At 51.9% G+C, this 21,820-nt stretch overlaps 1 protein-coding gene across 3 annotated transcripts in view; it reads right to left on the reverse strand.

Moving 5' to 3' along the window:
* The window catches only part of ASTN2 (astrotactin 2), a 362,574-nt gene that overhangs the window by 157,433 nt on the left and 183,321 nt on the right, over positions 1–21,820 (reverse strand). For all 3 annotated transcript variants that reach the window (XM_029999952.1, XM_029999953.1, XM_029999955.2), the window contains exon 11: positions 9,716–9,866. In XM_029999952.1, coding sequence (XP_029855812.1) covers positions 9,716–9,866 — 151 coding nt within the window. The remainder of the gene's footprint in view (positions 1–9,715; positions 9,867–21,820) is intronic.

The following is a 21,820-nucleotide window of genomic DNA, read 5'->3' on the forward strand; positions in this document are numbered from 1 at the left end:
CAGCCAGCTGTAGCATTGCAGCAAGAAGCTCTCCAGGGACAGAAAGCTTCGATAGCCAACGCACAAACACAGGACGTGTCCCTGCTTGGTGGGGCTGGGGGGGACAAAGATGGCAGGGACAGCGAGCCATGGGAACCGGCGAGCTCTGCAATTCGTGCCAGCCAGCAAAACCAACAGGCAGACAGCTGGAGAGGCAACGCCAGCCCCCTGCGCGGAGGGTTTTGCAGGGATGAATAGGTGGATGGAGCAACTATTGGGCACAATAAAACTTTATTACAGATCTCCCTGCCCCTGGAGCAAAGGATTTGCAATCAGGATGTCCCACCAATAGATCAGAGCAGGGGGAAAACTAAAGCCCATTTGGGTGCAACCATGTTCTTGCCCACACCAGTCAGAAATGACCCAGGAAAAAGCCGACTTGTGCTAATCCTGACTCCCTGGGCTGTGCTGAAGGGTCGGTCTGGGCTCTCGGGTGGGCTTACAAAACCAGCACTCACTCTGCGTTTGCTGGGCTTTTATAAAAGACCAGATCTGTTATTGCTGACATTGATTTGTCTGGCTTGGGCAGCAGAAAACCAATAATTACGGTGAGTTTTAATCAATCCGCCATCAATTCAGCTGCAGTTCAATTTGCGATCTGCCTTGGCAGTGACACAGGATGGGGGGCTGTGTCGGAAAATGATTAGAAAATCAATAAGCAACTCAGTCAATAACTCTGAGCGATCATGGGCAACACGCCCCTCCCCAACGGGAGGAAAGCTGGCGAGACGTGGTGCCCCCAGCCAACCACCTCTGCACACCTCTCATCCAGATACAGGATGGATCCGTTTATCCAGGGAGGCGAAGGGATCCTACAAACTGTTAGCCAGCAATTAAAAAGAAAAAGCTGCTTGTGGTTCGCTACGTTGGACCCGCACTGCTTGAGAACTCGCTTCAAACTCCCAGACCATCCTTCATCCGTGGATCTGACAAGCACAAATATCTCAGAGCTTGGGAAAAGGGTCTGGTACTTAATCCACGCTACGGAGAGGAAAAAGGAGGTAGAAGGAGACTCCAGCTCGTGGTCTGCTCTGAAAAACCAGGGAGAAGCTGTTACCATACAAATGTAATTCCACTGCCTTGCAAATCCACTCTGTCTACGCAGGACTGAATTGGTTTCTCTGCGGCGATGGCCAGCCGTGAAAATTGCGCTTGAGATTGGAAAAGAAAACTTAGTTTCTTGTCTTCTTGTGCGTTAGCGCTGATAATACAGATCCTGCAAGCTAAACATGACCCACAGCTACAACGCCCCGATGCTGCTGCTGCCGATCGGTTTACGAAGGAGGAACTGCCGGCAGCTCAGTGGGGTTTGGCTGATAGCACAGCCGGGCACCAGCTCGTCCCCTCCCAGCCACGCTGGGCAGAGCACCCAGGTCTTTATTTTTATGATTGCAGTCAGCAAATGGACTCCAAGCACGCACAGGGAATGGATATGCTGAATCAGAAAGTGCTATTTTTATCTGATTTTTGGAGAAACGGGCTTCTTTCCCCTTTAAATGACATCTCCAAGGTGACACGGAGTGGCAGAGCTGGCAGGACGTGCCGCCACATGCCTGCTGCCCACCCTGGGAGGGCACCAGAGCCAGCCTCGCCGATGCACGGGGCCGCGGTTTGGAACGAAACGGGATGGCCGTGCCCACCGCCGTCACCCCAGCACAGCGTGTGACATCGCACGGCCTCCTGCCACCAGAACTCGGCACAGCTCCGCTGCCCACCGCCACCGTCCTCAGCACAGCCAGAGCAAACGCACCAGGAGGAGGATCATCTTCAAGGGGAAAGAAAGCAAGCATCCGCTGAAACCCGTACAAGATTGCGTCTTAGGAAAATAAGTATCTCGACAAGTCCCTGCTCGTGTTAGTGAGCAAAGGCCCCTTTTTTTTTTTTTTTTTTCTCCTTTCTCGTTTACAAAGCTCATTAGCAGCGAGACAGGTGAGGGGGTCACTGGAAATAAAATCAGAGTCTCATTACTGACACAGATTCCCCAGACGAGAGGATACCAGCTCCCCATCTGAGCTGCCTGCCAGAGCTTCTCAGCTCAGCTCCTCTCTTCCGTTATTAAGTTTAAAAAAAAGAATATTTAATAAAGTGTTTCTGTAGAGAGTAAACTGCCCTTTTTATTATTATGCTCTCTTTTCTCAACAATAGCAGCCTTTTTTGCCAGAGACTTCTCCTGCACCGGGGTGTCAGAGGTGATGCTCTGGCCTTAGGCGAGCCTGGCTCTTCAAAATGGCACAGGGAAGCTGCCACCAATGCCCTGCTCCCGGTGCCGCTCCGGGTACCACACACCCATGTCTGGATGCATCCGGAGGCGAGACCCAGGACCTCGGCCCCGTGCCCGGCGCAGGTTCCCCAGACCGCATCCCCAGCACCGCTGGCCCGAGGCCGCAAAAAAGGCTGGTGGCTGAGTGCTGCAGAGGCACCGAGTGCACGTCCAAAGGCCCTAACGACCCCCCTTTGTTTAGAGGCATCCTCACTCCTCACCGAGGAACCTCTTCAGCGTGAGACAAAAACATTAATCTGAAGCACTGCTGAGGTACAAACAAGTGCCAGCATTTTAATGAGCTCCAAACTATGCACTGGCATGTATTTTATTTGCTTGTTGGAGCTCAGAAATGATACAAATGCAGTAAACCCCTCTGTGTCCATATATATATATAGATGCGGGCAACTTCGGCTTATTCTGCCTTTGCTTTCTTGGCCCAGAAGGCCCCCGGCGAGCAACGCTCCTCAGCAGCAGCAGGACCAGAGTCTGGCTGTACAGAGCCCAGTCTCTACAGGTAACATCTATCCCTCCTGTCCTAATATTTTGGTAAAACGGACAAAAAAGTTGGTCGCTAAAGTGCCTGTCGGCTCCAGACAGTCCCTCTCCGGGCCACCCCTGCCTTGCCTCCTCGGGGCAGCGATGTCCTCGCCACCACCCGCCTGCGCAGACCCCCCCGACACCCTGCTGCGGGGGAGCATCCTTCCCAGAGGGAAACATTACAACTGTTTTCTGAAGCAACAGTCATTATCTTCCCACTCTTTTTTTCCCTCCCTCCTTTCCCCTGCTTCCTTTTCCCTTTCAAGATCATCAATCATTATTTTAGCCTCAGAAAATCAAACCCATCTGTCTTCCAGGCTCCTGAGCACACGCTGTGATAGCTCACGCTCCTCGGCTCGCCCCCCCCGCCCCGTGACAGCGAGCTGGGGGCTCCACGAAGGAGACCAAAGCTCTGGGCGATGAGGCAGCATCTCCTCGCCTCCGGTCACGGCACAGCGCTTGCGTGGACCCTCTCGGGCAAGTCACTATGTGTATGTTCGCATCTCAATTCAAAGTGGGATGGACTTACTTATTTCAAGCAGCTGGTGGGATGCTATGTACACAGATATAAGTGTTCAGAGCTCCTAGAGCCAGGAAATCAAGCTAGTAGAAACCTTCCAGCTGCTTCCCTTCCAAGAGGCACCAACAGCCCATTTTGGGGCGTGCTGGCATCTCCTGCCCATCAGGGCATTTCCCTTCCCAGCAACAGCAGATGCTGGCACCTCCAAAAACCTTTGGGAGACCAGAAATTCAACTCGTGCCCCACCTGCCATCCAGGGTACAGCCCAGCCACAATGCTACACACCAAATCCTACGACCCAAACCAAACCCAAAGACCCAACCCAGCTGTGACCAGAACACGGGAAGCATCCCAGTCTGCTGGGGAGCAGAGGGGCAAAGGCTGGTGCCAGCCAAACCCTCTGAGGAATGCCGCTGAAAAAGCCAACGCTAGAGAAAATGGGGCTTTTATCACCCAAACTGCTTCCTCCCAGCGCAGGCAGAGACCTCCAGCTCACCTCAGTGCCTCCTGAGCTATTCCACTTGCTTTTAAATTTGGCCACCACTCCCCGACACGGTGCAGACCCCTTTTGCAGCACTGAAAGCAACGGCAGGCGGGTGGTGGGTTCGCCACCTGCCCCTCCGCTCCCTGCTGCGGCCGGCTACCAACCCCAGCGGCTTTTGCCATCCTTTACTTCTCTCTCTTCCTCAAATCCCAGTTTCATTACAGGTAGTTACCTGGCTTATCAAGATAAATCCAAAACTGCAGGCTCCTTGGGAGGAGAGCTTGCTGTTGAGCTCAGGGGGCTTCTGCTTCCAACCATAACATACATAAGGAGTCATCTTCTGCTTCAAGGAGCCAGCTAAACTTTAAAGGGATTAGAAGAGAATGGTTTCCTCCCCATCTCCCTCCCTGGCGTATGTATCTCTAACATAATTAGCTAGGTGCCTCGTAAGGCAGGGACGGATGAGTTTTTATTTTTCAATGAACAATTGTCTGTCAGAAATATGCAGATTTGATGAAGCTTAAGTGCTTTGTGGGATTCCATCAGTTACATCTCAAAATTCATTGGGAAATTAGGATAGCATTTAATTTTGACAAGGGTGAAATGTTTTGGTTTCCACTGCCTAATTTTGTTTTTATTTCAGTCTGTACACTGGAATAACACAATATATAAGATAAAACTCCAGATGATAATGTTGGAATTAAACATTTCCCCCTCCTTCATAGAAAGGAGATGTTTTGAGGCAAAGTATTTTGGAATTTTCACATATGTTGGGGATTTCTGCATGGCATTTTGATTCGGGCTGAAACTCCCAAACACCCAATTTCCCCCCAGGAATATCAGTTCTCAGCATCATCCACTTCATTTTGAAGTACCTCCCCACTCCCCTTGGTCCCCAAACCACTCCGTGTGACTTGTGCTGGAAGGAGGAGACGGGAGAGGTAGCCACTGCCCTGCTCCTTCATTTCTAATCCCAGTTCTCCCTGAAACGGTTACACTCAAATTAAGCCGTTTCTCTGTCCTGCTTTGCAGCGGCTAAGGAACAGCCCATCGGTTTGATGTGGAAGAGAGCAAAAGAGAAGGATTAGCTCCAGACAGGCCGCGCTAAAGCTTATACGCCTGTGTGGACCATGCCAAATTTCTCTTCCTTCTCCATCTAAAAAGGCTGGGACTGACACCACACCGGTGTCACCGAGGGCTATAGCTTCATTAAGAGACTCTCTGGTAGATGCTCTCCCTTCTGCATATTGCTGAGCCAGACAAACTCCCTCCTGCCTGACGGGCTGACCTCGTGATCGTGGAAAGGAACAGGTCACATCGTCCTTGGAGGCAAACTATACTTTTTTCTCGCTCAAATTAGAAATAAATCTGTGCTAGAGGAACCTCAGCCTGTGGGCAGGGAGATGGTGATGATCAGCAGGATTCCATGTCTGTGCAGAACAGCAGCGCCCGCTGCCTGGGTTCGGTGCGCTATCCCACCTCTTGCCAACACCATTCCCAAGGTGGGATGGATCCTGGAGCACAGCCACACTGTGAGCCCTCCCGCATCCACGTGAAACATCTCTGGCCTCCGTGGACACCAGTCATGCTCTTCTGACTTAGAAGACTAACTTGCCAACATCTGCAGGCATCACAGATGTTGCAGAACCATCAGACCACCCCACCTGCACCCACCTGCTGCCGCGCCGCTGCGGTGAAGCTGCTCACGCAGCAGAGAAACAAGGGGCCTAATTCTACCGCTACCTCAGTGTGGGACCCCGAGCTGCCTTCCTCACCACCAGCTGGGCAGTTCATTCCCTCCTGCTTCTCCAGGAGTCCTCACAGTGACGAGATCCCATCCCGAGAGGGGACCCAGAGCTCAGACACACACCTTCACGCCTGTGCCTGCTACCGCCTCCTCCCACGGCGATGCCAAGGACACCCAACGTGCACCAGAAGGGAACCGACCACCTCCTCGCCCGGCTCACGCGCTAAGACCAAAGCTCACCTTCCTTGGCGAAAAAATCCTCACCCCTCTTATTCCCCTGGGGCTGCAATCCTGCCTTGCTGGGGCTTGCAAACGGCCACGGCCACGGGACAGCAGATGCAAGCAACCCCCCCTTCTCCCTGGTCGGATGAGAGGATTGGCACCAGTGAGCGAAGCCAAGCTGAGAGACAGGTGGGGAAACCTGAATTTAAGCCACATTACAGGTGTTTCCTTCACTCCCTCAGGGCCAATTCACAGGTTTTCATCTCAAATTATAAATCACCAACACGTGAGGGTTAAGCCCTTTCCCTCCTTCAACATCCTCCCTCCAGGCTGAGCAGCTACCACCGTGCTGGTAGAAGGGATCAGCAATATACATTCCTTTACTGGTAATAATCTGACTTACTCCTCCAGCACAGTTTCTCCTGGTTTGCTATGATCCCTGCAAGATGGTACAAAATGCACACTGGACTCAATGTGCAGAGCAGAGTGATTTAGTGCAGATTTAGTGAAGCTTGCTGGGATTTTTTTTCTCGGGAAATGCCCTTGGCTTCCCCACATCCAACGGCAATTCGAGGGTGCAACAAGGAAAAGCAGCATGGAAACAGGTTTTCTAGAGCTTGGGGATTGTTTTGTTATGTTGCAAGGCAGGGCTCAAAGGCAAGGCTCCAGTTAGCAATGCCAAGGTCTTAGCAAGGTTGCAGCTTATACTTCCTAAAATTGCCCAAATAAAAAAGGCCTCCGATAAGAAAAGAACTGCAGAAAACCTTTATGCACTAATGCCATCTACTGGGTAGAGGTAAAAATAACAGAAAAGCCATGAGATGGAGGAGAAAAAAGGGCCCCACGGGAAGTGTGGGATGGAAGCTGGGGACCCGCCACCCCTCTGGGTGGGGACCCCACTGCAGACCCTTTGGGGTCTTCCAGGTGACACCTCACACGCAGGATTTTAACTTGCAAAGCGACAGCCTCTTTTGTCCTTCATAAGCCCAAGGAGACTGTCCTAAGAGAGACTCCACCATGAGCTGCAAGCAAACCGCCCTCAACATTTTAACCAAGTCCTTTTAAGGCCAAACAATTAGGTAATGGCAGAGCCCACGCTGCTAAAAAGCCCAAAGATAAATGCAACCCCAGTCCTTGCAGAATTACTGGAAGCTGTATTAAGGGCATGAAGGAACTGGTAACAGATGATGATTATATATAAAAGGAATAAGAAATCTTTGAGATTTGTGCTGTTCCCTGGTTGAGCTGCTAGGCTCTGACTCTGCTGTGTATTAATTGCTTACAAGGCTGCATGTATATTTTATGCTCAGTACCTGCCTGGAACATTTGTTGGATTTAGCCTTGATTGATGAACCACTGATTATATACTTCTGTGGTCCTCGGCAAATTAATAAACTGTTGACTGGTAAAGATTAACAACATGTCATGATTTGCGAAACAGTGTCCAGAGTAAAGCTGAAGCAAACCTAGTGCTAAAATTAGTACACGAATGCTCCCTGAACTCTATAAAAAGGGGATAGCTTAATTAAATTACATCCCGATATTGCCCATAGCATTTACCAAATTGGCAAATTGAGTTCACAGCAGTTCAGCTTTAAAACTAACTGACATCCCTGCAAATTTGCAGCAAATGACCCCATCCCTGCTCACACTGGAAGTCCAGCTCACACCCGGCAGACTCCGGGAGCAGGGGCGGGATGCGGAGGGGATGTATTGCCCAGCACAGGGACCGGTGCAGAAGGTGCCGCAAAGTCGCCTGCCAGGGCTGCGGCGAGCTCCGAAACTCAGCTCCCATCACCTGCGACCCCACTCAGTGCCATGGGCACGACCCAGGGCTGGGGCCAGCGCTGCCTGCCCACCCGTTAGGCTTTTTCCCAGACAACAGTCAGAAACATGGGCCGGTGTCCTCCAGACCTCTGTTGGCACCCCTGCCATTGCTGGGGACCTACAAGCAGGTGATGAGTGTAAAATGTTGCGTGAGGTTGGGAGAGCCGGGAGGGATGGAGCCCTGTGCCCCTGGTGTCTATCCGATGGGAAGCAGGGAGATACGTGGACCAGCTGGAGGGATGCAGCAGCCGTCTCCAAACTCCCCCCGGGGAGCTCAGCTCTGCTGTCCTCAGGCTGCAGCTGGGACTGAGGAGCTGGGGGGGGCTTCACCCCACGACTGGGGGCTGTGGAGAGGGGCAGAGCAGACTCTTGCTCCTGCAGTGGGGAGAAAAAGGGGTGAAGAGCAGAGGGAGAAAAGACAGGCATCTCTACAACTGTCTCCTGTCCCCACGGGATGCGTGGCCCCGGGACCCTGGCGCGTCGTGGGGGGAAGGGGGGGTCCCACGGTCCCCATGCGTCACCCCTCGCCCATGGCTCTCAGGGAGGGGATGCACTCCTGGAGAACGGCTCTGGCTGCTTCTCCTTTCTCCCCCCCGCTGCCTGCTGTACACGGTTCGTTCTCTTTGCAGAAAGCCTCAGTTAGGCATTACAGAAGTGGGGGGGTTATTTTCCCTGAGTGACACAGTTTTCAATTTCTGCCTCTCCGCGCGCCGGCGTGGCGAGCGCTAGGCCTGTAATTTATTGACAATTTCTATCTTAATATATCCTGACTTTTAAAAAGAGGCATCTCTTCCCAGCGGCATGGGGCGATCAGAGTCCCGATTGCTTCTGACAGTGGCTGGGAGGCACGTTGGCGTTCAGAGCAAAATAACACCCAAAAAAAGGGGGAACCCCCCCCCAAAAGACTAGAAAGGCAGCTGCTCCCTGGAAAAGGGAACAAAAGAAAACAACAATGGGAAAAGAAAGGAGGAAAGGGAGAGGAGCGGCAAGGGGGAGATGGCACCAGGCGCCGCCGGTGACACATCAGGCTGTCGTGCTAAACGGCCTTAACAAGCAACTGGAGAAGGGGATAATGAAAATGCCACCCCCGGGACGGCACCACTCCAGCCTGACCTTTCCCGGCTGCCGTGTATAAACATCTTCAATAAATAAAGAGACACTTAACTCCCGCCTCTGCTGAGATGGGAGGGATGGGGCAATGGGGGATCTACCTGCGGCGAGAGGGAGGGGAAGGGGCAGAGGGGTTTCGGGGGGCTTAGGAGCAGCGAGCGTGTGTTTGCAGGGCAGGTGGAGCAGGTGACAAGCTCTGGACCCCCTCGGGGGTCACCACCCGCTGCCTGGCAGGCAGGGGCTCCTACAACAGACAGACGAGAAGGGATGCTCCAGGTTTCCCCCAGTTTCCCAAGGCTCTGCCCCAGCATCTCCGCACGTCATACCGGACTCGCACAAGCTCTGCATGCAGGGAATTGGCAAGTTTGCTGTCGGGGGAGATGGGTTAGAGCTGGGAGAGGTGCTGAGCTCTGCTGCTCACACCTGGAAGAACAGCAAAACCCTCTGTGCATCGATAGCTGGGAACGATTCAGAGCCTCTGCCCAAAACTAGTGGCCTAGAGTCTAAGGGGTCTTCTGGAGGGGCGACTCCAAAACCTGGGACTCAGTAGATTGTCTGGCAAGACGTGAGCACGTTCAGAAACAAATTGAAACTCTGCAGGCATCAGAGGGGCCCGGAGGGGGAGAGAGTGGGGAGATGCTTCATCTTTCTCCCACGCTGGGAAGGAAGCACAAGGCAGGAGAAAAAGCGAGACTGCTTTCCGCCCGTGCTTTCCTGACAAGCAGGAAAATGACCATCAGCCTCAAGCATTTTTCTTTTGGTCATCTGAGCCTGCGGGCTCCTTCCCTGAGGTCCTTAAGGCATATGTGATTTGCCGTGAAGACCCCAGGGGTGGGGGGAGTCCACCACCAGCAACACACGTCCATCCCCTTGGCCACAGCCCCGGAGAGGGACCAGGCAACGTCCCCCTCCGGCTTGTGCCCAAAACAGACGCCAGCCCCAGGGGCCAGCAGCCGCGGTACCTACCACGCAGCCCGTTGAGTCCACCTTGCGATCTGAAACACACTTGAAGTTGCGGGTACAGCCGCCGTTGTTGCGGGAGCAGTCTCGGACTGGCCCGAAGGAGGAGAGCAAGTCATTGATGGTTTCAAAGTAGGTGGACAGCATCGCTTCTTCCCTTGGAGAGAAAAAGCACCGTTAGGGCTGGCAGGGAGCTGGCAGCACATGGCACAGGCAGGGCAATCCACAAAGCAAGCTGCTCTGGCAAAATCATGGCATTTCGATTAGCAAAAGTGAGTAAAAGGAGGCTTCCCAAGAAAATGAAGGCTTTGTGATTACACTATATAAAATAAATCTGCTGTGTAACCCTGAGATCCTTGATGAAAATGAAGCAGTTAAGGGGTTTCAAAGACACTATCTACCATTTTCACGCAAACCAGTAACTAAGAGATACTTTATTAGTAGCCTGGAGTTGTGTGTGAATCCAACCCTATGCTAGACAACAGCAAATCCACAATAGTGAAACTCCTCCTGGATGTTTCACAGCTGGGCCAAACCTCCCTGAGCACCCACACCTCATCCATCACCTGGGGACACTTGCTAAAGCTGGAAAGCCATACAAAACTTGGCTTCACACTTGCTGGGATGTGGATGCAGAGGCTCATCCCTGCGCTTGGCTCCGTGGGCCGGGGGACCTGGAGCAGGGGATGCCGTGAGGGGTGCAGGCACAGCTCCCCGCTGCACTGCTCCAGCCCGTGACGGCTCTGCAAAGTGCCAGGCACAGCCGCGCTGTGACACCCCTCTCTTGAGCAAGCAAGAAGCATAAATGCCTACAAATTCAATGGCCACGTAAAGCCTTGGGAAGCTCCCAGCCCTGCCTCTCTGAGCTGCGCACACAGCAGATTTTGTCTGTGACAAAGTATTCAGGCACAATTCTGCTGGGTTCCTGCAAAGGGAACACAGATGCTTGTTCAGAGCTTTAAGCATCTCCAAGGTATTTTTCATCTTTAAAGCACATTTTATATATTAACCAATACCTGCAACCCATCTTGGGCAACAGATCCCGTCACCCTCTTACTGACAGGAGAGCGACGGAGCCATTTACCCAGGGTCACAGAAGTAGTCACTGATGGCGCCAGACTTGACTTCTACAGGCTATTTATTAGATCTTTATACAACGGGGACTGCAAATAAACACTGACCCTTCTGCCTTAAAATACCCCCCGAGGCAATGCCGGGAGGCACAGAGGCGTTTATTCCCCTTTAGCATCTCCCCTGCTCTCCCATCGGCACCTAAAAAGCCACAGAATGACTCAATGCCCAGTGCTAGTCTCCCTTTTTTTTTTTGGGGGGGAAGGGGGGTGTTTAACTTGAAAACCATGTGCTTGGCAATGAAACAGGACTAGAGGAATATATTCAGCAGCCCTTGAAGACCACAGCACTGCTGTCTCAAACTAGCACTGCGTTATCTATCAGCAGAGGGCCCCTGCGCACACACACGCCGTCACACTCACGCACACAGCCCTGCCAACACCAAACGCTCGCAAAAATCATGAGTCAGGCATTAAAAAAAAAAAAAAAAGAGATTGGCATAAAAATGATGAGATTTTAAAAATAAATCAATCACTGGGTGGTGGGGTTTTTTTTCCTCCCCTAAATTTGCCTTCTGCCTTCTGAGCCTTCAGGGCATAATTGAGCCTTTCCCTGAGAACTCAAGGGCTAGAAACTACCCAGAGACCAAACCCAAAGAAATAAAGGCCTATGCAGTATTGAAGTCACGATTTTGTAGTTTCCAGATTTCCAGGCAATCACAGGATTCCAAAAGCTGGAACTTTCAACAAGGAAAACACCATAAAACCAGCAAGAACTGGTAAATTGGCTTGTCCCCATTCAGACAGAGGTGGAGGGCAGCTTCTCCGCTACCATGGGTCAGGGCAGATGAGCTACCCCAGTGCCAGGGTAGCTCCATGCCCACCGTGGTGCCTCCAGCTGCATCACTGCCCCACATAGCAAATCCATGTCTGCACTGCCCGCTTTCACCCCAATTAATGCTTCCCAATTAACTTCTCCCTCTTGGTGATCATGCTTCCGATATTCCCCCTTTCTTGGCCCATCTCCTAGATTTTCCAGCATATTTGGAGCTGAATCTTCCTCTGTCCTTTCTTGGTCATGTTTCAAATATCTTTAGAGGCCCTTTTCTATTAGCACTCTGTTCCCACCAGAATTTGCAGCTCCTCCGAAGTGAGGGAATGAGAAAGGCAGAATATATTAGATCAGGGCACGTATTTCTGCTGGAGAGATGGGGGAGAGAAAGGGCATATTATTTACTAACCAAAACCACTGTTTATTAATGCAGGGAGAATTATTTTTTAAAAAAAAACAACAAACCATGACAACTCCTCCACCGCCCACCCGGAAAGCTCAGCCCCGTCTGGTCCTCCGGAGGGGTTTCTCATCGTAGGTAGACTGCAAGGAGAACCATACCCCCATCCTCCCTCCTGGTTTTTCCATTTGGCCACCAAACAACCAGACCCTCCTGCAGCTCCCATGTCCCTGGACGGAGAAGGTGAGGAGCTACAGCTGCCTTCGGTGGTGTAAAGGAGACCCTGGGGCTGGATCCTTGGCCGGGGTAGCTCCGGAGAGCCGGAGTGCTGCCGGGAGAAGCCAGCTCATCCCGCACAGCACCGTGCTCCCGGGCTGGGGCTGGCAGGGGCAGCTCGTCACGCTTTTAATTAAAACCTGGAAGCACAAACCGACCTTCTCCCCTCTGGGGGGTGGAGGACAGGAACGGGAACCTCGCTCTCCGAAATTGTGCCTGGCATAATGGATGACCCCTGACAAAGCACGGGCAGGGGCTGCCGAGCTGGAATGAGCCATTAAACGTATTAAAATATTAACCTCGCTGGAAGGTGGGGCAGCGGAGCCGGAGGGAAGTGTTCGAATGTCACCTGCGAGAGGAGCGGGGTGACAGCGCTGCCTGCAGACGGAGGGAGGCTGCTCGGCCGGATCGCTTCTGCGTCGGCCGTCGTTAGATTAGAGGAGCATCGCTTCGACGTGGCGCCCCGACAAGGGGGATGTCAGCAGATGAGAGGGCTGACGTGATGCTCGGAGCGAGCTGGGAGCAAACTTTGCTTTCGTCTGAATCTGGAGGGGCCAGCGGAGCCAGGCTTAGTGCAGGCAAGCGCTGCCGAGCCTTTGGCACTGCCAGCCTCAGCGGCTCCTTTTCATTTTGGGGGGTGAAGAGCAATAATTAACCCACCTCCCATAGCGACAATGGGATGGGCAACACGTGGCACGGAGCAGATGACTTTCCACCCGCGCAGCTCTGGGGATGACCCCTGCCCGTCCCTCCCTGCCCGCTGTATTGGACCGCAGCCCCCAGCCCCCAAACCCCAGAGCCGGCCCTGGAGATCAGGCGTGCCGACAAGGCAGGGGACGCTTGAGGAGCGATGGCAGCATCTGGCCACCGTTGCACGGTGCCTACCAGGGGCAGCCGTCCCTCCCCACCACCCGGGCATGCCAGATTAGACCAGCCCTGATGGATGAATCACTTTCCCTGCAGTAACGAGCTGCCTACAAAAGAACAGCTCTTTTCTCTTGTTCTCCATCTATCTGAATTGAATTTCACTGAGTAACCCCCAGATCCGTTCTGACAAGGCAGGATGGAGAAGACGGGCTCTGCAGTTCGTGCCGTGCCCGGAGCACACCAGAGAGCTGGGGGAAGCTGCCGGTGGCCCTGGCTGGACCCAGGCACTGAGGCCGCAGGGACTAGGCAGGGCTCAGCACCTGGCAAACTGGGAGGACGGGGCAATACCCCACTGCCCTGAAGCGGATGCCAGATTCCATCAAAAAGGGCATTTTGGAGCGAGCGACCTAATTTCTGGTGCCAGATTCTCTCTGCAAGCACATGCACATCTATGAACACACACACTTGCTCTTTCTTTAATTCTCCAGCCCTCCCAAAGACACACACAGACGCCCAAATGATACAATAATAAATGAAATGCACTCCCCTCCTTACCAGGACCCACTGATTACATACCCAGCATCAGTAAACCCCACTTTTCTAACAACTTCTGTTGCCACAAATGGTCAGCATGGTGCACAGACTTTGTACAGCTCCTACGGTGCAGACCACAGTACCCATCCTCACCCAGCCCCATGCCACCTCCCATCACCCACACTCGCCTCGATTCCCTCGAAAATACTTTTCTCCATCCTCCCCCTTTGTTGCAGGCCCTCATTAATGAAGCAGATTCAGTGACAAATATCGCTGGGGGTTATTTATTCATGAAATACCAACACCATGCAATTCTCAAAGCCTCCAAAGCGCTCATCTCAGAATAAGCTCCTGAGCTTTGCAGTGGCTCTTCTCTCCAGCTCACCCTGGAAGGGGATTAGCGGGTGTTATCCAACTCAGCTGCCCCTTTTTATTGCCTGCTAATGGTTAAAGACTTTGGTGTCTTACAAAGGTAACCATTGCTGAGAAAAACAAAGAAAAGGATGCGAGCTGGGGACTAAGCCAGTGCTGCTCTACCATCTGCTCCCCGAGCTGTGTTTGGAGAAGGATCAGGGGAGAGATTTGGGGTCCATGAGTTTCTAGAGACAGGGCGCACTAGCAGCAAAAGGCATGATGCTGTGTCACCTGCAGCTTCATCCCAAAGGAGGGACTGCTACAGAGCGGGGACCCAAAACCACCCGGCGCAGCCCAGCCAGGATGCCTCGTGTCCAGCACCCCGCGCTGCTTCCTACTTCCATTGGCAAGACCCCATTCAACAGGGAACTTAGGAGCTGAGGCACTTGCAAAAGAGTACAGAGCAATTTACACGCTGATTCTGCATTTTCAGCCCAACAGCTGCTCCCCTGAGCAATTTTGACCAGCTCTGGCCACAAAACTTCTGCTGTGCTGCGAGGCTTGAGAAAGCGCTGGTCTCCTCGCTGCTGAGAGCCCACCAGAGAGGTGTTCCCCTGTGCAGACTTCGCTCCCTTTTCCCGTTATGACCAGCCAGGGGTTAAACCTGGACATCCTCTGCCTTTCACACTTCTTCCCTGGCCCATCAGGTCATCTCACCCAGAGCTGGCTTTACCCGCAGGGACCCTCGCCCTCTGCCCCATGGGTGCTCCCGTGGGAGCAGTGACTGCTTCCCCCTTCCAGACCGCATCATGGCCCTATCCAGCCCCAAAATGTGCCAAGGGTGCAGCTCAAGGTGAGCACCCATCCCTCCGGGGCAGTTTCCAGGAGAAGCTGGATGCCCGCCCTGGGGGGAAAATGCCCCTGAGGAGTCCCCAAACACAGCCCCAGACCTGCAACAGCTCTAGTCCCCATCCCCGTGGTAGGTAGGTTATTGCCTCCCCAGCAAATTCTCTGTCTGAGCATCACCTGGGCTCTCACCTAGACCACTCCTGTCTTCCTCCACTCCTTTCCTCTTCTCCCTCACATCTCTTTTTCCTCCACTAAACCCCTGCTTTCCTCTGCTAATCCGGCCAGCGCTGAAATTATTAGTGAGGTTGCTGAATTCTTCCTCGAGTTTCAGAGTAAACCGCTCAAAGATATTAATGGGATTGGTGGGAGTGGGACCTGCATGAGCCTTTTTGCTGCGCAAATGGTTCTGCCTCTGTTTTGCCTGCAGCCACGTGGGTTGGAAACTTCTTTACCAGCCATGAATTGCAAATGCTGGGTGGAAGACAGTGAGCTGGGAAGGGTAGGTGCTCTCAGCTGCGAGCTTGAAATATCAAATTGGAGGGGGAATTATAGATGATAGCAGAAGCGACCCAGTTAACCCAGCCCTTCATCCCCTGCTTCCTGCACTGCAGCGCTTGGGCTTGTTAAGGCTGGGAAGAGCTCAGCGTGTTCATACAACGCCCAGCAAAACTCATCACAGAAATGGGCACAAAGGGTCTGCCTGCCTGATCGACACACGTACCCCAGCTGAGGGTGTACTGCAACACTCATAATCACATTTTTTATAAAAGCATTACATATAACCGACAAAAAACCAAACTGCATCTGCGAAGCCCAGCATTCAGGAGTGAAGCGCTGGGATTTGACCAGCACACGGGGCTGGGACCCCGGCTGCAGGCAGACCCCTGGGGACCCCAAGGTACCACCACCCGCGGCCCCAGCCCCGCTCTCAGCAGGCGGCATCCCCGCTCACCTGCAAAGGCAGAGCCATCCCCTCCCCTGGGGCTTTCCCCTCCTGGGGGCTCACCACCCAGGACGCCCAGCACCTCATGAACGTTAGTTTATACTCATAGCTTCTGTACACTGGGTATTATTTTCTTTACACTTAAGATGGGGAGCCAAGGCAACAAGAGATCAGGATCAAAGGTGCTCACCACTGTTGGACGTCCAACTGGAAATGCTTTCAAAGTTATTTTTAGTACCTTTAGCATTTCCCACGCTCACAGTACAATTCCAACTGGGTTTGATTGCACCACAGGCTCAGCTGTTCTGTACAGAGGGCCATGCAGTTAAACACCCAAATCATGATAAACGTGCAATAAATGGTCACCTGAGAAAAGCGGTCTCCAATTTAACAGCAACAGAATACGTTTTTTTCCAGGATTTCAACCCTTTTCTTTTTTATTCTGCCTGCAACAAGAGACCATGCCCTCTACAGCCCTCTCCTGCACCCACTACACCCATTTACCACCTCTGCAGCAAATGCAGCAACCACCTCCCGCAGCACCAAACCATGAGCTATGTCCTGAGCAAGTCCATCTGCACATTGACCAAGCTGGGATGCTCTGGAAAAGTTAATCTCCAGCCCTGGTGTTGGAGGACCCGATGAGGTGGTGGCAGCTTCTAAGGTGGGGACTTTACAGTCTGAAATTTTGGCACACTTAAGGTCATGTCTTCAAGCAGGTTTCTTTAGCGTGGTGCCTGAAGATGTGCGTGCATGCAGCGGATTTATTATTTCACGCAGAAAATCTGAGTTTCTGCCCAGCGCACCCACAGACACTTTTCAGCTTAATAGTGCTGGGAGGTTTGAAGAAAAACCACCATCCAGGTCCTAAACTGGGAGAAATCATCCTTACTTGAGTGACATTGGAGAAGGCACTTCAATGGAGCTACCCTGACATACCACAGCTGATGAGCTGCTTACTATAAATTTTCCGGGTAGTCTCACTTCTTGTGGTAATACTATAATAAACACTTGCAAAAACGCTCTCCCAAAAACCTTGAGGTTGAAAGTGTGAAAAATTCCCTACCACGCTTCAATAATTTGCTAGAGATTCAATAAAACCATCGCTCCGCCAGAGCGTTTTGAAGCTCACCTCGGCAACCAGAAGGGCCAGAAATTTAATTACAGCAAAGCGAAGCAAAAACAAACACACCGGAATAAAAGAGAGCTCAGAAAGCCCATCGCACGCAGCGCATGTCCCAGAGCATGCCAGGGCTTGCCAGGACCCCCCATCCCACTGCAGCCCCCTCGGAGGCAACGCAGCTCTGCCGTACGAAGGACCAGGATGTCACGGATGAGATAAACAGGATAGTTTTAATTCTGAGCATTTTTTCCTGTTTCAGGGAAGCATCGTGGTCATGGCTTCAACCCCGCGCGAGCCAAAGGCAAATGCAGGTGGTGCTGGCTCAGTCTCCCGGGCAACCTCAGTGCTGGGAGGTTTAAGAAAAGATGCACGAGCCTTAATAGGGATGATAAAGCACGGTCAGTACGCATGCTGGAAATCACAGGTGTCAGTGCCTGCTTCACCGTGGCTTGTAATTAATCCCAAATTTGGCAGGTACACAGTACCATCAGGATGCTCCTGTGTGTCAGGCACCTTGACAGCAAAATGCAGGATGGGATGGGATGGGATGGGATGGGACGGTATGGTACAGGGGCTTGGAGCAGAGCAAGTGCCCTCGGTGGGACAGAAAACCCACACTAAGCACCTGGGGACACCAGCCAGGAGGAGAAACAGCTCTGCCAAGCATCGTGTCCCACCCCAACCACCCCGGCACATCACAGCAAAAGGCATGGGCATTGCCCTAGATGCCCACCACCCCGTTCTGCATTTATTGAAGATACAGCTTTCCCAGCCATTTTCAAGGTCCCAGGCTTTATCTTCCTGTTTTATATCTTTTTGGAGCCCCGAGAGCCACATCCTGGCAGGTCGCAGGGGCTCAGCCCTGCCACACTGCACCGCATTTTCCCCCCGCCCCTCATTAGTTTCATCAGGAGCTCATTCTTAAGGCGAGGATGTGACTCTCCCTGTTTCAAAGGTGTCCAGCACTGATAAAACTACTTCCCCTCTTCGATGCAACCGCAGAGCCCCAGCTCCCTGCTGCTATTACCAGAACTGCTCCTAACACCCCAGCTAACGTTTTCAGCTTCAAAGGAATCCATTTCCTTCTGTTGACTATGTCACCAGCCAGAGCCAGACATACCTAATTCAGTTTTATTAACTTTAGTTATTAAGCTATGAAGCACCCAAAGTTACCCAAGGTGAGCCTGACCCATCCCTTTCCCTACACTGCTCCTCCAAACTTCAGCTGTGAAGAAAAACTTCATAACGTGAAATCCAAAAGTTCAAAAAATGGTAGCAAACCAGAAGCACAGGAAAAGCACAGTTTCCACATCTTAAGAGACTAAATAATAAAAAAATATAGCACTTAGACCACCAGGAACAGAAAGCTCCACCTGGCGCCTCGCGCCACTGCAATTACCAGTAAACACCGTTGGGTGAGGGGTTCTTGGCAGCTCCAAATATTAATAATTTAAACAGTTAATAGTAGTGGAATCTGCTTGTTCAACACAGAATCAGTAGTAGTAGTACGTATTAATTGATAGCAATTGCACACTAATTAACTCACAAAGTAATATGTTTATCTAGCAAAATGGATCATACTATTGGCACGGGGTTTATCAGTAAAGGCAGCAATGCATAATTAAAAAATACATAAATGAAAATCACCAAATGATTTCTCCATGCTAATTAATATTTTTATTAGCTCAGTTTGCCCAGCAATTCCTTCCAACCCATCCTCTCAAAATATCATTTTCAAAATAGTGAACTTGTAAATACGTTTCTGGCCTCAATTTACAAATAAAAAGCAACAGACGGGGGTTTTTTATGCTCAGAGCTAACACGGTGTTAACAAGGAAGGAAAAAATCTGCACAGAAGGGGAAGCGAGAGACCACAGGGAGAGCTCGTGGCTCGCCACGGACGAGCTGCTCTGAGCCGAGCGGACCTCGCTGATGCTGCTGGCAAGACCTTCTGCAGGCTGCCATGAAAGAAGGCATCCAAAAATACTTCTAACACCCCTACCAATTAAACACTGACCCTGGCACTGCGCAGGTGGTGGCCAGGAGTCCCGTGGGCTCATCTGGAGGGATGGAGCAGAACACTCCATGCCGTAGGAGGAGAAGTAGTAGGAGGGGTGGCGGTGGGGGGAGAAAGCTGATGCTGTTCAAACCCCTGGTTCTGACCCGAGAACCACGTGTCACGACCAAGGGCAGGGACCCAGGAAGACAAGAGAGGCCGGCCCAGTGCCAGATCCTCCGCAGGAATCACGCTTCTGCAGGAGCTCGGCAGGGAAGCGGCATGGGCTCTGCTTTCATCCCCACCTTGCTCCTGCCACCGACTGCTTGGACGTAGCCCAGCCCTTGACCCAAAGCCAGAACAGCTGCCCCACAGTTAAATTTACAGGGAGAAAAGCCCTGCGTGGGGGATGCCACATCCAGGCTATCTCTGCCTGGATGGTGGGATCTCCGCCAGCAAAGGGATCCTGCACAGCATCTGCTTTGCAACGCAGACCCAGACCAAGTCTCCCAGGAAAGCCCTTGCTAGCAGGGCCGCAGATACGATGGGCACTGCAACGCCGGTGAGACATCGAGGTCCATCAGGCATCCTGCAAACGGGAGCCCCTGCCGCACAACGCGGGTATGTACAGGTCTGTGTGGGCAGAAGTATAATAAAGGAAATTATAAAGGTTGCAGTGTCACATACTCAAAACTTAAGAAAATGTGAGAACTAAGGTTGCCAAGACAACCTTAAGCAGTCTCTGGTAATTATGCACTTTAATGAAGGTGTTGATTGCAAGACCACATACAGGAGGGTTACCTCAAGGACCTCTCTGTCCCCAAACACCAAAGGTGATGGCGCTGAGCTGTAGCCGCGTGCCGCTGGGTGCCTGAAACAGTCCAGAGCTCGGCATTTAGGCATCCCCAAAACCACCCCGGGCACCTACGAACATCCGCAGGCTTCTCGGCACCCTTCAAACAACTTCATCTGCAGCTTCTCAGTATCTTGTTTTCTCTTCGTTGGAGGACACATAGCTCCTACTTTATTGTACTCTATTGAGGCGCTGTTCTGCATGCACAATTACTCAGCTCCTCATGGGTTGCTTATCCTTTGCTCAACACCAAAAAGCAGCAGTATTTCACAACCAATAAGGTGATTAAGCTCCCAATCTCCCTGTTATCATCCCCATTTTACAGACAGGGAGCTAAGGCCCAGGCATGGTAATATAAAAAACATTCACTACATTACATGTACCAAATTTGAGACATTTAGACTTGATATTTCAGAGTGCTTAGCATTAAATGACACTTCCCCTGCTCAAAGCACAGCTCTCATTGACTTCGGTTGAAGTTTTTACAGCTCCACATTAATGCAGATCATTCCCAGAGCAGGTTCATCGGCTGTGCTGAGTGAGGCAAAGGTGAAAAACTAGGATATGATCATATCGTTAAAGTGGTTTCATAATGCATATGCACAGAGCGGCTGCCTGAAGGCTGCACAGCAAACTGACCCTGGCACCTCGTGGCTTTGGAGTTTTGCAAACTTGGTAACATTTGCTGAAGAGGAGCCTAATCGGGGTTTTATTCTGGGTAGGGAGGAAGGGGAAGGCATTCAGTCTGCAAAAAGAGGACATTTTTCAGCAGCAGTGCAGGACGCAGCATCGCTCAGCCTTTGGCGGGCAGAGCTCTCCCCGGGGTAAAATCGCCTGGGCAGGCTCCTACCTGCCCACTCACCGTCCTCTTTCCCTCTTGTCCCAGTATAGCCCATTCCTCTCTCCCATTCCCCCAGTTCCCCTTCCCTGCCAGACCTAAACTCGGTATTTTTAGCCAGTTGCTGTCTCCCTCCCTCATACCCTCGGCCAGCGTTTCAGAGCGGGAATGCTCGGCCACGCTCAGGCACGGAGGATTGCTGCCGACTCTTGCTGCTAAAATCAAACAAGACTTCACACCGTGTGCAGCAATTCAAGTTTTTCAAAAGCACTTTTAAGCTGGCCAAATTAAGGTGGTTCTTTGCCTGTAAAAGAGAGACCCTCCACAAAACGTCCGCCTCAATCCTCTGCAACAGTTTTGCCTGGGGGAGAAAAAGAAATCTTAGAAAAACAAGCAATCGAGCAAAAGCGTAGATAGAAGGCCTGGGATCTCTCACCCTAAATTATTAAAGGCTGAAAACATCATGAGATGGGTCAGGCTACCCCAGTACCAGGCAGTGATTGCAGCCCTGCCTGGGCTTGTTCAAATAAAACATAGATTCACATAGACTCTATGTGGCATGGCGAAAAATGCCATTAATCTCGCTGCCATGATGAGCTCTGGGCATCTCCTCTCTACCTTACCCATATCTACTCCTGACACAGACCCAATCAGACACCGGAGATGAACTGAGCATCTAGCCACCTTCCCCTTGTCTTTGCCCTTCAAAATAATCAGCCGTCAGTAAACCAAGATTTCAGGTCACTGCTCATTCGTCATCCCAAAGGGATAAGCCTGGGATGAGCTAAAGGATTTTCCCATTTAAAACAGACATATATTCTAGCCCAAAAGAGAGCTTGGCTGTGGCAGTTCTCAACTCTCCACAGCTTTCTCGGCCTAGAAATTGGGAATTTGCTTGCTGGTGGGAACATGGAGGGGCCAGAAAGACAGAGAGGAAGGACCACAGCCCCCCCAGTGCCGCAGCTCGTCCCCCAGCCCCATGCAGGCAGAAATGTCCCATAGGTGCTGGGGACAGACCCGGTATGGGGTACGGCACGGGGGGCTGCCTCTGCCTTCGGTCATCATGAGCATTTTGCAATGGCGAGCTTGAAAATCCCTGCTTGGGACTCAGACTTCAGCATCTACTTAGGCACAAATGAGTCACTGGGGTTTTCCTTCCCTTTTATATCCTTCAAG

This window comes from Aquila chrysaetos, chromosome 24, assembly GCF_900496995.4.
Source record: "Aquila chrysaetos chrysaetos chromosome 24, bAquChr1.4, whole genome shotgun sequence".
NCBI lineage: Eukaryota > Metazoa > Chordata > Aves > Accipitriformes > Accipitridae > Aquila > Aquila chrysaetos.